The sequence below is a fragment of the Rhipicephalus microplus genome, chromosome 2, assembly GCF_043290135.1.
Source record: "Rhipicephalus microplus isolate Deutch F79 chromosome 2, USDA_Rmic, whole genome shotgun sequence".
Classification (NCBI taxonomy): domain Eukaryota; kingdom Metazoa; phylum Arthropoda; class Arachnida; order Ixodida; family Ixodidae; genus Rhipicephalus; species Rhipicephalus microplus.
Window position 1 is genome coordinate 249,306,790 of NC_134701.1, and position 17,241 is coordinate 249,324,030.

General features: G+C 41.2%; 1 protein-coding gene across 3 annotated transcripts in view; it reads left to right on the forward strand.

Moving 5' to 3' along the window:
- Pfas (phosphoribosylformylglycinamidine synthase) overlaps positions 1-17,241 on the forward strand; it is a 36,656-nt gene that overhangs the window by 9,111 nt on the left and 10,304 nt on the right. For all 3 annotated transcript variants that reach the window (XM_037421240.2, XM_037421241.2, XM_037421239.2), the window contains exons 5-17: positions 19-127; positions 511-651; positions 2,287-2,411; positions 4,993-5,121; positions 8,326-8,583; positions 9,479-9,712; positions 10,543-10,853; positions 12,263-12,394; positions 12,538-12,642; positions 13,768-13,893; positions 14,860-15,040; positions 16,683-16,772; positions 16,945-17,100. In XM_037421240.2, coding sequence (XP_037277137.2) covers positions 19-127; positions 511-651; positions 2,287-2,411; positions 4,993-5,121; positions 8,326-8,583; positions 9,479-9,712; positions 10,543-10,853; positions 12,263-12,394; positions 12,538-12,642; positions 13,768-13,893; positions 14,860-15,040; positions 16,683-16,772; positions 16,945-17,100 — 2,097 coding nt within the window. The remainder of the gene's footprint in view (positions 1-18; positions 128-510; positions 652-2,286; positions 2,412-4,992; positions 5,122-8,325; positions 8,584-9,478; positions 9,713-10,542; positions 10,854-12,262; positions 12,395-12,537; positions 12,643-13,767; positions 13,894-14,859; positions 15,041-16,682; positions 16,773-16,944; positions 17,101-17,241) is intronic.

Sequence of the window (17,241 nt, forward strand, 5' to 3'; positions counted from 1 at the left end):
CAATTTTTTCATTGCCAGGCCTGTCATTTGATAACTGGGACTTGGATTTCTACACGGATTTGTTCAAGAACAAGCTCAGGAGGAATCCAACCACTGTTGAGTGCTTCGACTTGGCCCAGTCCAACAGGTATGACATTTATAATTTTGTTTACAATGTAATTTTATTTCATTATTTTTTTAGGAAAAGGAGTATAGAGAAGAATTACCTGCACCTATTTTCTGCATAGGATTACTTTATTGCAACCACTTTTTACGTCTGTCGTTACGGTGACAACGTTTATACATTTCGGCTGCCTTGAGAGCGTATGAAACTATACTATAAAAACTTCCATTGGCAAAGCGATGGTGAAATAAATTACTGAAGCACGGACAACAAGTACCTCATGCTGTGTGAGTGCAGCGCTACCTTTTTGTTTCGCAGAACGTGCATTGATATTTCGCGTGTGACACTGAGAGCTTTTAAGCACCGACATGTGTTAGTGAAAGTGCTTCTGTATTTGACACACGCAGCGAGCACAGCCGGCACTGGTTCTTCAAGGGCCGACTGGTGGTGGATGGGAAAGAAGTGCCGCACTCGCTGTTCTCGCTCATTACGGCCACCCAGAACACCAGCAACGACAACAATGTCATCAAGTTCTCGGACAATAGCAGGTAACTTGTTGGCTGACGTCTTCTCAAACACAGCATCATTGTCTCTTCGTAGCGCAGGTATTTCAGTTCCAAGCCGAAGCCATCTGAAATATTACCAAGTACTAACTGCCAGAAACATCTCGGTGGTTTTGTTCTCGCTATGTTCACAAGGTCATGTGTTAAATTTTGAGCTGCAATGGCCAGACTTCAAAGAGAGAGAAATGCAAAAACACTCATACACTTAGAATTAAGTGCATGCTTTAAAGAACTTACAGAGGTAAAATTAAACCTGAAAGCCCACATTTATGGAATATTGATGTATAAATCAACGTGCTATTCAAATTAGTACTTTAAACACTCTACTGAAGCACTGCACTTAAAAAGGCCCTGCAACACTTTTGCAGCGTGGTTAGCAAATGCTTAAAATCGGTAGTCAAGGCTCCTAAGAACACATGAGCTAAATAATATGGCACAGCACACAGCCTCGAATTTACAATTAATTCTCATTGTCATCTCAAAATAATTCTCTTTTCTTAGAAAATGATGCCGTGAACCCAAATAACCGCTCTATGAATTCTAAGTCCAGGGCCATTGGCTGATTTGAGCACCCCAAGCAGCATAGTTACCGTGAACGCTATGGAATGCCGCCACGTGTCCTTGTGTGCACTCAGGATCACACACGATGTGAAAAAAAAAAGGTGTGCTGAACGCCATGACACATGCTGATGAACGGATGCATCTTTTAGACCCATTGTTTCTCTTCTTCTGGGACAAAAAAAAATCAAGGTTGTAGTTGAAATTGAAGTAGATTAAAATAGCTCTTAAAAAGCACAAGATGGCTATTAAAAACTAAAAAGAGCTCACTGTATGCATTCCCCAGGAAACTATCACCTGGCTGCTTTCCATTGCATTTAGCACGAGTAGCTTACCAAAGCCACATGCTCGATATTTTGAGCACGTAGCTTTGGTGAAAGCTTATCTATTCGGCTAAGATATACTTATTAAAATGATTTCTCCTATCACAAGAGCTTCGGAACCATTTTAAAAAGCATATCTTTGCCACATAGATGATCTTTTATACCTGTTTAAAATGCATCTTTCTCAATATGCTATTATCGGCAACGTTTTGAGTTTAGACATCATGTTTTTGGCACTTGTGATCGCGAGATTGGTATGATTAACATGTAAAGAGTGCAATTATCTTCTTTATAACCCGTTGTCACTCATATAATCGTTATAAGCTTAAAGTAAGCAACTCGTATGAACTGAGCATTTTAAGGCTTCTCATATAATATTTTTCTTGTTGATTAAAATTATCTTATAGATGGTTTCTTGTTAGTAATTTGCATTCTACAGTTAATTCGGAGCAATATTAGCTATTAATGGCTCATAACCAGAAAAGTCTTGTGGCAGGAAAAGTTTTTCTTCAAGAAGAGTTATATTTTGCACATTGTCATGGCACAAAACAAAAACTATGCAACTAACTGTAAAACTTATTACATGATTGAAACCAGCGTAAAAACATACGTAAACAGCAAAACTTTCATTACCCTAGGCTACAGATCAAAGAAGCTTTTTTTCGAGTAGCATCACCCCTTTAAGCATATTACTGAAGCAATGTTGGAGGAATGATACACGATTGTGTGCTTTGTGCAGTGCCATTCGAGGATATCAAGTCAGGGCACTGCAGCCTAAAGACACCACAACAGGCAGTGCATTCAAGGTTTTCAATGCACATCGTCACATCATATTCACTGCAGAAACACACAATTTTCCGACAGGTAAGTTCACTAATAGATTGTTGTTTTAAAGGTGTACTAACACAAAACTTTAGTTGTTTTTCTGTGATGATTGAACGGACAAGCTGTCAAGAGCCTAAGAAATCCACTGCTAGGCTTGAGTGCACCCTAAAAAGGTAATTACAGTATCTTTTAAAAGCCAGTTTTCATTTTTACCGTACCCAAACGTCACAACATGGTACGAGCTTCTCGTTGTGTGCCCGCGCAAATATTGTGACATTTCCACGGCCACTCCGTACCGTGACTCTGTTGGCGACGCACAAGCTGCCATTTTGGAAGCTTTGGTAGTTGACGCCATCAAAAGTAAGGCTGGCCAGACTCATGATCGTCGGCAGGATTTTCTCTTGGGAGGTGCAAACGAGTGTTTCATTGTGACCGGGGGAAGGGGGGAGAACTGGGTGAGGGCAAGTGCTGGTGGGGCTCGAGGAGGGCAAGTACCCCTTTTGCATCCAACCTGCAGACTCGGACGGGCATACTGTGACATGAAATCATCAGGATTAGTACTGTGGCTTGTCGTCGAGCTAGTGTCGATGTCCGTAGGAGTGCCATGGAGACAATTAAATTTACAAAATTAAAATATTTCATCAGCCTTTGTTTAACTTCACACTTGGCTATGGAGCTGTTTCTGTATACATAAGGATATCATGGCAGAGTAAACTCATCTCGGAAAATATTTTCCATTCAATTACACTCAAACCTCAATATAATAAATATGGATATAACAAAATATCTGTTATAACAAAGCAAATGAAAAGATAGTCTTGATATAGATACAGTGTTAGGAATAACTTTTATAACAAATTTTCGGATTTAACAAACTTATTTTCTTGTAAGAGGCAACTGTTTTATAATGAGGTTAGAGTGTATTTCTATTTTTATTAATATTAAACATGAACATGATAGTTCATTGAGGAGGAGACAGCTTGCTGATGGCAACCAGGCACATATCCTAGGTAATTTTTCCGTGCTAATTAAAGTGTGGGGGTAGGGGGGGGCACCATGTTAATTGTACTATTTAAGCCGTATTGCAGCAATTGCAATATAAGTTTGAAGTAAGTAAAGTGGACGCAAAATGACAACTTACCTCCGACAGGGGCTGAACCTGCTACCTCGGATACCACACCCGGCGTTAACCAACTGAGCTACAACGGAAGTGGTCGTCTCGTATGAACTACTGGAACCACCACCGTAGCTCATTTCAGCAAAAACGGAAAAACTGTGTCAAACGCATTATTTGAAGGCTGCGGGTTTCGTTGGGATGATTAACATATAAAGAGTGCAATTACCTTCTTTAAAACCTCTTGTCACTCATATAATCATTATGAACTTAAAGAAAGCTATTAGTATAGGCTGAGAATTTTAAGACTTCACACACTGTAATTTGTTATTTATGCTACTATTATTAATGTGCTACTAGATATGCACCTTTTTATAAAATACTCTAATTACTCGGATGAAACGATTGCTAAAAATAAGCACCAAGAGAGTCGCACATACAGATATGCAGTTGAACTGTTCAATAAAGTATGATGCATTGCACAGGCAGAATGCAAGCTCTGAATCGTATATTTTTAAAAGGGTATAACTTAGTTGTTTTTTACAGCAGTGCATCAAGATTTTGACAGAAATATCAGAATATAGAAACAAAAATGTTCCAATTCTATTTTTATGTTGTGCTTTAGGAATGTGTAGGAAGGGGGGCAGTGGCCGTGTGGGCTGGGGGTGTGCCACTTGAATTAGGAGGTGGGGGAGGGGGGGGGGAGGTACACATCTTCACTCTGGTTACATGCTTGGTTGTAACAAAGATAGTAACTAAATTTTGAATGTACAAGTTTGTTTAGACATATCAGCTCACCGTGAACTTTTTTTGCTCACGTAATTCAAGTGCAGATAGAAGCCCTAAAGTCAGCTCAACTTTATATTAATGAAGTCGTTTAGTTAATGAACCAGGGATGAAGCATAACGTATGTCACCATCTTTTGCTTTAATACCTGTAGCGCAAAATTGTCATATGTATGTTATCCTATAGAGCAAAATTTATTAGTTGCATGCTTATACACTGTGGAACAAAGCTTCATTTGTGGGTGTATCATAAAACCAATTGATAATTAATAATCACTACAGAAATGGAGATATTACTTTCGGTGTTTATTTTTGTGTTTTAATGCACATAATTGGCTCACATGATGACACCTGTGTGCCAGTTATTGAGTGACAATTGAAAATAACTACTGAAACCACTGAACTGTCACTTAAGGAAGAAATGCTGCTGCTTTAATTGATTTGTGAAAATATTTTCTGCCAACCTTTCTTTTTAACTGCATGTGTATATAACTTATTGCTAGTTAGACATGGCGTAATCTTACAGTTTATTTACAGGAATAGGAGAGGCATCAGATGTGATCATGAAAAAAAAAAAAGAGCATAGTCATTCTCGAGATGTTTAGATCAAAGCTTGGACAAAAAACATCCAACTACACTAAAGTTTATTCACGCAGTGCTTTACTTTATGTAGGTTTTAAACATGATTCGTCTTATGTGATGCAATTATATCTTCTTCCAGGGGTTGCGCCGTTCAGTGGAGCCACTACAGGAACTGGTGGACGGATTCGTGACGTTCACGCCGCTGGCCGTGGAGCACATGAGATTGCAGCCACAGCCGGATATTGCTTTGGCAATCTTCACATTCCTGGTCAGTGTATATCAATGGGATGTTTCAGCTGCTGACGAAAAGTAATACTTTCACCTTTTCTGTCGAATACTGGGCTGAGACTATGTGCAGAACAGCTTCCAGGAAACTGGCAATGATGTAGAGAAATATATATGTATTTTTTGAACAATTTATTTTTGCTTGTAAAATGCCCATGCCAAATGGGTTGTATGTAACATAATGTTATGATTTCTTTGTAGATAAGACCATCATTTTGTTGAACATCTTCATCATATACTGTTACTTCTTTTATTCTTTCTTGCAAGCATGAAGGAAAGCGAAAATTTTTACGTGATAACTTTTATATGTTGTACACACAGTGTTAATATAACAAACAGGCAAATGTGAAGAAAGAAAAGTGAACGACAAGGTAACTTGCGGCCGGCAGGGAGGAAACCTGCGACCTCCGAATTACGTGCCAACCAAGCTATAGCGGCGGCCATACCCCGTCCACTTTATGGGGTATATATGTGCATTTTAAACCTGGAAATGTCAGTCAGCACGACTAGTAGTCATGACGGCGAGTGTGAAACACTTTTTGTCTGCTTGTTGGCATCACGCAGCATGCGATCTTATAACGTGCTTGCTGTTGACCAGTAATCCTTCGCATATTACCTGAACGCATCAAATGAGCACTGACACAAACATGTTTGTGCCTTGTTTTTTTTTTTTTTTCTTGTCGCAATGGGTAGCTTACGACCCACTTCACAACAGGAAACATCATTTGCGTGAGTGCACGATGGTTATTTATTTCTAGAGCGTCCAGTTGCAGTTTTGGCTTCAAAGAGCACAAAGCTAGGCAGGAACAGTTATGGTGGCAAAGTAAACACAGATGGTCATGTGACCAGGCAAAACTGTGATGCAAGTGGACATCGCACTGACAGCCAGTGCACTTCTGAGTACCGGTTGTCAGAAGTTAACAAACAACCGGGACTCGGGGACTCATGTGCATTCTCACCTCCCCTCCGCTTCCTTATTTTCTTTTTATTCATAGAATACCTGTTCTTTTTCACTCATAGAATTCGTCACAGCACCCATCCTCTCCGCTCTCTCTCATCTGCGTATTAAATGTTGCCCCTCCCCCCCCTCCTTTGCTAGGATGAAGAAGAGGGCACAAAGTGTAGACACGCTAGTGCTAAAGAAATAAGTTCTGTTCCAGCCTTGAAGAGGACAAGTCTGCTTGTCGGAACGCTGGCTTGACACAACCCCTGTTTACGGATTTTTTATTACAAGCATCCATCTTCCCCTTCCGACCGTTTTTTGGATATAAATCTGTCTCTCATCATCTCGCCTTGGAAATTTTGTGTAAGTGCTCCTTCGAGTGCCTTAACGAAACCCTCGCTATGAATGAAGGAAAGAGGTAGAAATTTAGGAACTCGTTTTTTTTTTTTTTCAGTGTCGGTCACTGCTAGTTATCTTTTCGTTTACTTTTCTTTCCTCACGTTCACATTAAAATTACTACTAATGACACCCCCTGTATTTTCATTGGTATCATTGTCTGCGAGTTGATATTAACATTTTGTGTAACAAAGAAAGACAAGCCCTTAAATTTCCACTTTCCTTCATTCATAGTGAGTGTCTCATTCTGGCAGACTGGATCCCTTTACTTAATATGCAAGGGGTTATTGGTCAGCTGCGAGCATGTTATAAGATCACATGCTATGTGACGCCAACAAGCAGAAATTCAGTGTTCCACACTCACTGTCATGACTGCTAGTAGCGCTGGCTAAGACTTTTAGGTTTAAAATGCATATACAGGGTGTCCCACATAATTTGCGCCAAGAATTTGAATATGAAAGACACTTCAGTGGCAAATTGAAGCAAACGCGTACTACTCGCACTAGCCTGTAGGTACTCAGACTATTTTATATTTCTTGCCATATTAATTAATTAATAATTCTTAATTCCCTAGTCTTTTAGTTATGGGCTGGAAACCCAAAATATGAACACTGAGATGTAGAACACTTTCAGAAACCACCGACTAAATTGTTTCCTGTACGATACGTCTCGCACTGTTATTTTTTCCACATTGTAAAGAAAGCCTGTGAAATGTGAAAAGAAGCCGTGTGACAGATCGCGAGCGCACTGCTATAGTGCTGCTATAGGAAATGTGAAAAGAAGCCGTGTGACGGATAGCGAGCACACTGCTGTAGTGCTTCTATAGACATTCTTTACAACGCAGAAAAAATAACAGCGCTAGACCTATCGTACAGGAAACAATTTAGTCGGTAGTTTCTGAAAGTGTTCTGCATCTCAGTGGTCATATTTAGAGTTTCTAGCCCATAATTAAAAAAATAGGTAATTAGGAATTATTAATCAAACATTATGGGAAGAAATAAAAAATAGCCTGAGTACCTACAGGCTAGTGCGAGTAGTATGCGTTTGGTTCAATTCGCCACTGAAGTGCCTTTCACTTTCAAATTCTTGGCTCAAGTTATGTGGGACACCCTGTATATACCCCCTAAAATGGACAATGAATGACCGTGGCTGTAGCTTAGTTGGTAGAGCGATGGATTCTTTATGCAAAAGTTGCAGGTTTAGTTCATGAATGCAGCAAGTTATCTTTCTGTCCACTTGTCTTTCTTCACATTTACATTACAATTACTATATTAACACCCCCAATACTTTCATTGGCATCATTGTCTGTTAGTTCATGTTAACATCCCATAAGCATGTATCTACTTTCAGTTTGGCATCACTTAATCTTAATTGTCTTCTTGTTTGATCATCTTTGAAGTGTCTATTCCTTTTAGACTCTAGTAATATTATGTATGATCTAATAATTTAAAAGTTAGTTCTGGTTGTGTTATTACACCTGAATTAATTGAAGTGGGCTTTACAATTTGAAATGATTTTTGCTGTTTTTTTCTCTCTGTACTTAACTTCCATAATGTATAATAGTTAAAACAAGTTAACTGCGGTGAGTTTAGACTAGTCTGATTGAATCTTATCATGATAAATCGGAAGCAAAATGACTGAAAAATATTTTTTGGGATTTCATTTGGAAAAGTCAGGTGCCTGTTTTGTCTATACCTTTAGAAAAATGAGGAGCAAACAGTATTTTGACTACTTTATCTTAATATTGATTTAGGGGCATGCTGCAACTTTTTTTGTTTTTTACAGCTACTGATTTTCACTAACACTTTTGTAATATATAGAATGTTTCTACAACTTCTGTCCATCCAGGATACGATCTACCCTGGGAAGAACCCCAGGAGTACCCCAACAACTTTGCCCCACCCTTGGAAGTCGCCGTGGAGGCCAGTAACGGAGCATCCGACTACGGCAACAAGTTTGGCGAGCCTGTGCTCTCTGGTTTCTCTCGTTCCTTCGGAATGGTGCTACCTGGTGGGGAACGGCGGGAATGGATCAAGCCCATCATGTTCTCCGGTGGGATTGGCAGCATTGACAGCGATCAGATCACCAAGGACAAGCCTGAAAAGGGCAAGTTCACAAATATCGACTAACTTTGCAATGTTACAAATTAATGACGTCCACTATACTTCCTGCCTGTTGAATTGAGCAGCTGCATCAAAATTTTGAGTCAAGAAACCATATTCCTGCTGGTAATAATGTTGGACACTCATTATTTGTCTGGGACACTAAAGTGAAACATTGTATCAGCTGAGGTTGATATATTGTACAATAAGGACTTTAACATAGTGAATATCACCAAAAGAGGAGAAAACTATGGTCAATGTTTAATTTTGAAATTACAAGCTGTAATTGCCAAATGGGACATCATGAATTTCGAAGAGAATTTCTTGTATTTTGGCCTTATCGGCTCACTGATTATTATGAAAACATGGTATGTTAAGTCTATGGCCCCCTGAGAGGACACTGTACTTACAGTTTTACTGAGCAGGAACTGTTTAGGACTTGGAAGATGCAGTCAGAATCTATGACGTCACAGCGTTTCTTGTGGGAATCTCAAGGTGGCGCTGCCACCCAAATTTTCTTTTTGAGTGCTTTCTCTCTTACCAAGCATCTTCTCCCGGCAAGCATGGTGATTTGAAACTCTAAAAGAGTTGTTTACCAATATGAGAAAACTCTTTTTTCTGTTTAGTGTCCCTTCAATTGCTTGAAATTGTAATTTACGATTGTGGAATGACCAAGTTCTTTATGCTCTATAGCCCCAAAGGTAAACTTGTGATAACAGAACTCACCAGCGTCGCATTTACTGGCAGATCTGACACCTTTCTAGTTTTCCATACGCTCGCACTTCTTTGAGAGGTAATAATCATAGATTGCATAACAGCCTTGCAAATTTCTACTTCAGTGGCGTAACAATCATCATGCAGTATTTCATGAGTCGAGCCAATATGCTCTGTCCTTGCAGGCATGCTCGTGGTCAAGATCGGTGGTCCCGTGTACCGCATCGGTGTTGGTGGTGGTGCTGCTTCCTCTGTGACTGTTCAGGGAGACCAAGAGGCAGAACTAGACTTCGGCGCTGTGCAGCGTGGAGATGCTGAGATGGAACAAAAGTTGCACCGCCTAGTGCGAGCTTGTGTGGAGCGAGGGGCTGCCAAGAACCCTATAAGGAGCATTCACGACCAGGGTGCAGGAGGAAATGGTTGGTCTGAGCTTTTAGATGCGAGGCAGCTCTTTGACTAGCTTGTGTAACTCTGTCTCTTTGAACGAACGCACCGCAGGTGTTGGCACAGTGCCAAGTAGGTCACACCGCTGCAGCACGTTGACGTCGCACTCCTCTCGCAGTGCGCTCTGACGTCACTCTCTTCCTTGCCTGCTGCACGTTTGCTGCGGCGCCCGCAACGCACAATAAACCTGACGCGTGCCTAACGTACACGTTGAAACTTTTCTTTATGCATCACCTACTAGACCTATGCCAGCCATCGCTTCAAACGAATCTTCCAGTGCTCACTGCAGCATCTGTGTTAGCGCCGTTCAACCAGCGACTCCACCCATGCGAAACGCCGCTGCTTCGCATCCCAAGTGTTCCCTTCGGGGAGATGGTCCAAGTTTTTTGTTTGTTTATTTATTTCTCATTCATTTGGCAAGGATATATTTTAGCGGCTGGTTGATAGCAATAGCAGGATAACAGGAGTGATCAGGTTAGAATGAAATGTAAAAAAATGTGCATTTAGGTATGGGTACACATTAGAGAACTCCAGGTGGTTAGAATTAGGAGCTCCTCACTACCGTGCCTTTTATAATACACTTTCAATATATTAAACCTCATAACTTCCACTTGAATGTTTGCTGCATGATGTGCAGAGATACATATGTCATCCGCAGATCTTACTTGTTCCTCAGGAAGAGGTGCCAACTTTTTCCTGCTCTGCTCACAAAATGCCTCTTGTTTGACAACTGTGATGATGAAGCTTGAGAACTGTGGCAACGAACATGGAAAAAAAGCTGAGCACATGTTTTTGTACATGACAGGCAATGTGCTGAAAGAGATAGTAGAGCCTGCCGGAGCTGTCATCTGGACCAAGAACTTTCAGCTTGGTGACCCTACCATCACCACTATGGAGCTGTGGGGTGCAGAGTACCAGGAGAGCGATGCCATTCTGGTTCGGCCAGAGGACAAGGACGTACTGCTGCGCATCGCAGCGCGAGAGCGTTGCCCCGTTTGCATCGTTGGAGAAGTGACGGGAGATGGTCGCGTCGTCCTCAAGGAAGACAAGACCCCCGGTAAAAGAGACCCTGTTGACCTCGACTTGGAGTCTGTACTTGGAGACATGCCACGCAAGGTGTGCAGCATCATATTGAATAACAGTATTAGGTTAACTGTTCATAATGCATTCATTGCAATCGCATTGCCTGTTTATTAACTATTAGTGACATTCTGAGTGCTATGGGACTCTCATTTAGAAAAATCTTTTCTTGGATTGCTTTGCCAAGTCTGCTGCAGCCTTTCTAATCAGGGGAACCTAGACTGAGCTGAATATGACCTCCAGTTACAAAAAATCTCTAAAGATACGGTAGCTCTTTCCTTATTGAGAAAATAGGGACAAGCCAAGCTTGGCATGTGTGCACCTGGCTTGCTATTTCGCTTTCGTTACTTCTTTTTTTTCTTTTTTTTTCTCCATTCTAACATCTCCTTTCCTCCATTCTGGCCATGGGAGCTTGGCCCACATGACTAGCGATGCAACACTTCTGTTGGTACAGCCTGTGATAACGGTCATGGTTGAAACGATGAAATGCAACTGAAAATGTGTCAACACAAAATTACAAGTGACCGCAATAATAGATCAGATTAACGTATAAGAAACGTCTGACTGCGGACAAGCCGACGATCACAGAGCAACACTGTTTCAAATGTAGTAGACTCGCGTTAAACAGAACCTGACGGGACTAAAAAAATATGATCCATTTCACAGAAGTTCTATTTACAAAGAGACAAATAGTGCCGCACAGTTCAGGTACAAAGCGAAAATGTCAAAGGCAACAGTTTCATTCAGGCGGCAGTTTCGTTCAACAGATTTCTGTTTATTCAGAGTCTACTATAGCCATGTGACTGGCACATCTTCAAAGCCTCATTTTTGTGCACCTGAATTTCCGTACACTCACAGGTGTCAGGCTTTTGGCTAATTATGCCACCGCCGCCACCACCAATATGTGTAACTCGTGGAAGCTTCGCTTAAAACACAGCGTATATATTTGCAACGATCAAACCATTAGAAAGACTGTGCTTGCACCCAAGACTACCAGCCTGTACATGTATGTGCATGAATATTTAATTGCTCTCAATGCTGTTCTAGAAAGAAAGAGTGGAGTTGGGGCCAGAAGCTGAAGGGTGCATTGAAAGAAGCACTCAAAATAAGTCCACCATTATAATGATCACAGTTGGCCTTGGCCTAAGCCTTTGCTGATTAGCAATGAAGCTCTCTATTTGATAAGGTTCATTCCAGCAGTACACTACATGTACATAAAAAAAATGCGGCTGGTAACTGAAACCACTAATGTGTGGGAGAGAAAAAAGGGCGAGGGAAGGGTAAGGAAAGTGCACGCTTTCCACCTGTGTAGACAGACAAAGGCTGTCTAGCGTCAGGGTTATGTGAGCCATGTTGCAAGGTCCAACTTGGCCAACACAAGGGATTTATAAAATTTGTGTTAATTTGCTCATACTTCCACCTTACCATTTGTTTTTCTATTACAGGTGTTCAAGTTGAACACGGAAATGCCAATTCTGAAGCCTCTGAATTTGCCGGCTAGCCTTCAGGTCACGGAAGCACTTCAGCGAGTACTCCGTCTGCCATCTGTGGCCAGCAAGCGTTTTCTCACAAACAAGGCAAGTTGGCTGTTGGGTTTGTTTTGCCATTCTATCTATAGATTTGTGAACGTATGTTGACAAGCGTCGACATTAAATAATGTTTGTTGCCTTAAACGTGCATTCACTGCCTGATGCGGCACTTGTCTCTGTGACCTTCTCAGGTTGATCGTTGCGTGACGGGACTTGTAGCTCAGCAACAGTGTGTTGGACCGCTGCATACACCACTTGCCGATGTAGCTGTGGTGTCTCTCTCGTACTTTGACAAGGTGAACACTTATTTCTGCTTTTTTCAATTGCAGATGATGTGTTAAGCACATTGTCTGCCCATGCCTATATGCCTTCAGCTTTTGTGGAAGTACTTGGCCAGCATTTGGATCTCGATTTCTCGCTGCTAGTGTAGCCAACCAAACCGTTAATCTAAGCTGGTATCCTGGTTTACTCCCTGCCTTCGTCGTTTTTCTTTTATTTCTCTTTCTTTCTTCCCCTAGCTCTTAAATCAGCCATTCAGCTTAAAGGGGCCCACAAACACTTTTCAAACAAATAATGGCTTCAATTAAGCAGTTTATTGCTTCACAAATTGACCGCTGCAAGAATTTTTAGAATGCATCAACTACAAGAAGAGTGACGGAGGTTTGTTGCATGTTTCAGCCCCGCCGCGGTGGTCTAGTGGCTAAGGTACTCGGCTGCTGAGCCGCAGGTCGCGGGTTCGATTCCCGGCTGCGGCGGCTGCATTTCTGATGGAAGCGGAAATGTTGTAGGCCCGTGTGCTCAGATTTGGGTGCACGTTAAAGAACCCCAGGTGGTCGAAATTTCCGGTACCCTCCACTACGGCGTCTCTCATAATCATATGGTGGTTTTGGGACGTTAAACCCCACAAATCAATCATGTTGCATGCTTCAACGGCTTTCTCTCTTCTCTCATCCCAATGAGCGTGCTGAAGATGAGCAGGGAGGGATTGCATGGGGAAAGAAGTTACTTCACATGCACATCATGACCTTGAGCACTTCTTTTTTTCTTTGAATGCCCTGCTTACCTTCAGTGTGATCACGAGCATGTGGGGGCACATGGCGGTCATTGTAACTACGCAGCCTGTGATTCTCAAATCGGCCAGTAGCCATGAATTTGGGTATGCGGCATGGTCATTCAGGTACATGGAGTCATTTGTAGAGAGACGAGGTAGCGATTTTTCTCGATGATTTTGAGAATCGATTGTAAATTTCGGGCCGCTTGCTGCTTTGTAATGTTTGGCTTACGTGTTCTCCGGAGCCTAGACTACTGATTGGCAGTGTCTTCTGACCATGCTGATAAAGTGTTGCAGGGCCCCTTTAATGGAAAACACTTGCTTTCTGTTGGACGAGTCACACTGCATTTGCAATTGCGCTGTGCCACAGGTTGGATCCGCAACTGCCATTGGAGAGCAGCCAATAAAGGGCCTTCTGAGTGCTGCTGCAGGAGCCAGGATGTCCGTTGCCGAGTCTGTGACGAACCTCATGTTTGCTCAAGTGACATCACTTCAGGTAAAGCATTCAGGTTCACATAATGCTCCAGAACTGCTCACGATATACGCCAGCAAGAAAGTGACATTTTGTTTTTTTTTGTGCGTGTGTGGTTTGTAATATACATGCTGCTTACAGTGAGTGTGTACACTATACGGGGCACGAGTGCCATGTCAGATTGCTGTCACAGATGAGAAAAGTGATTTTAACCTGGCTTTTATCTTATTTTTACAAAATATGAAGAAAGACATGGAGAATATTAATTTTTGTTTGTAGAACTATGTATAATTATCTAAACATATGCTTTTTCTGAGTGACATTATTAGAAAAAAAAGTGAGAAAAGTTAAAACTGAGCAATCTTAACTATGTGGTGAGAGTGACACTCTCCACACAACACTTATCTGTTGCTCTCACGACTGACATGTGAGAGCGGCTGTCCCTCCGTACACCTTAGTGAGTGTTCATGTAAAGCATTTATAAAATTATGACCCAGTCCCAAGAACATGTCATCTGGCACTATGAGTGTCCAATGTGGCAGAAAGCAAAAGCAATTGAAGTGCTGATAAATTTCTTCAACTTGAAGACACAATTCAAATGCTATTTTATGCAGCCTATGTGATAAAAATGGGTGAAATGGGTAAAAAGATTACATTGATATTTTATGCAGAAAAACTGCTTGATAGCTTACTGTATGAATCTGTTCTTTACAATTTGTATTCTAATCCACTTCATCTACTTTGCATACTTTCTTGCAGCAAAATATTGAAGTTGTACATAAGTAATAAATTGAAAAACCACTGCGTGTGTGTCAAGTGGTGGAATGAACTGTGAGCAAGTAGTGTCAACTAAAAGCCAACTGTGCGCATTAGAAACTGGTCAGCTGCCCGTCAAAGGCATGCCAGTTTAAAACCTGTTGTGTGCAGAGCTACCAAACTGGCATCTTTGTGCACGTGCTGTATTACAACACCGCCCAATGCATTTTGCAGGATGTGAAGTGCAGCGGCAACTGGATGTGGGCCGCTAAGCTCCCTGGAGAAGGTGCTGCCCTGCACGAAGCATGTCAGGCTATGTGCAGTTCCATGGCTGCCTTGGGCATTGCTGTAGACGGTGGCAAAGACTCGCTCAGCATGGCTGCACGTGTGGGCAAGGACACTGTCAAGGCACCTGGTAGGCTACATTTAGTGGATCGGGACGTTTGGTCTCCCACCTTTCAGAAGAGCAGCTTTGAAATAGTCTGTAGATAGATTGAAACAGTGTGTAGAAGCTTTGCCTTTAAGAGCTGTACGTGATAGTGACGTTTTGTTCTTAGTGCATACTTGAACCACATGGTGCATACTTATTATTGTATGATGCTACTCGAGAAGTTTCAATTGTGAATTACTCTAATGTAATCGAAAGAGTGGAAAGTGACATCTGTCAGTGAAGCTTTGTATGGCTGCATTCTGTGTAATGTGCAGCATGCTTTAAACCATGAGCAATTATGCACGTGAGATGTTGTTGAACTTGCTATGCACTTACTACGTGGTTTTTAAAAGAATACACACAGTAACGTGTGTGCCTTTTGTATTATATAGCCGGCTTTGAACCACAAAGTCGTTATGATACTAATCGCATGTTCTGATACCTGTTGGCAATGTACGCTTGTTATTACTGTGATATTACATGTTGTATTGTGAAGCCTGTATACAGCTTGCCACACAAACAACTTAGGTTTGACCCTCACTTGGAACTGGAAATGTTTTATTTATTCATTTTATTTGCACCTCTCTTTATCTTATTTTTTTTGTCATGGACAAAATGATAAATTCTTACTCACAACCAACAACGCCAACGCTGAAATTTCTGCAAAACGAGCTCTTCAACGCTATCACATTAAAATTACGTTGCTTGGCACAGACGGTTCATTGTCTTGCGAAATAAGAACCTTTATGTGTTGTATCTAGAGCAGTGCCAATAGCATGACATTTTGTGTGAAGTGAACTTGAATATTAAAGTTGGAGTACAAATTGAATAAAATATTTATCCAATATTTTATAGCGCTGTCAAGCTAATTTACGAAATGCATGTTCTGTGAAACATGAAGAGAGAAAATTATTGTGCAACTGGTATTGTACTAGCACATTTTCAGATAGGGCGGGGGGAGGGGTAGTAAAAGAACAGTCTAATTTAGCTGTTCAGTTGAGTGTTTTCATGGCTACAAGCTGCATCACCAAACACTTGCATGGAGCATACGGACAGGCATGTTTTTCTCTTTCTTAACAACTGCATCAGATACTGAGAAAAGGCAAGTAATTTGGAAGGGCTACGTTTCACTCCATATGAAACCATTATTTTTATTTTGTGGGGCCCTGAAACCTTCAGTAATAAATATATATTGTGAATACAACCAAACCCCTTCAAAGAGACACTGACGTAACAGACAAATGGGCGTAAGAGGTATTAGTTTGCCTGCATTGAAATAGTAGTTGATAAGAAAACGTATACATGGTACACTGTTTATGAGAGACACCTCATGCAAAGGGCGAGAATCGCTGCCCAGTGCATGTCAAAAGCTGTCTGCCACACACGTGGTGTTCAGAGAAAAGGAGGAATTATTGTGCAATAGATGCATGATGTAAATTTCTTTCCATAGCATACTTACATATGCTGTGTATGCCTAGAGAAAAATTATATGCCGACTTCTATTTTTTTTCCTGGTACATATTTTGTCCAGCTACGTATTATTAGATTCATGTGTACATGTGGTTACCAGCAGGAGCGCCACTTAAAAATTTTTCTTCTGTGCAACCATGATGCGTCTTTCTTACAGGAGCCATCGTCGTGTCCACCTATGCACCGTGCCCCGATATCACAACTACAGTGACCCCTGACTTGAAGCTTCCATCAGTAAGAAAAGAAGGTAACTGCGATCATTAACTAACTTAAGATATATATTCTGTAAATCAGTTATTGTTTATATGATTGTGTATTATAAATTTGGGTTCACTCAATTAAGTAAGCATAAATTATCACCAATCTGCAAATTTTTTTCACAATGTAATGGGCTTTAAAAATTTGTTTTCTCACTTTAGGACTGCTGCTTTATGTCAGCCTGAGTGCCGGAAAGAAGCGCTTAGGAGGCACAGCTTTAGCTCAGTGCTTCAAGCAGCTAGGAGATGATGTGCCCGACTTGGATGAACCTGTCAAGCTTCGCAAGGCCTTCGCTGCCACACAAGAACTGCTGAAGGGTATGTTGTCTAGCCTCATCAAAAGGGTTGGATAGATAACATATCAAACATTAGAACATGATATTCTGGTTGTGATGAGAAGAAAGAAGTCCAGTTAGCCAAGCTTTGTAAAGCGTGGAGCAGATAATCATTGGTTTGGTA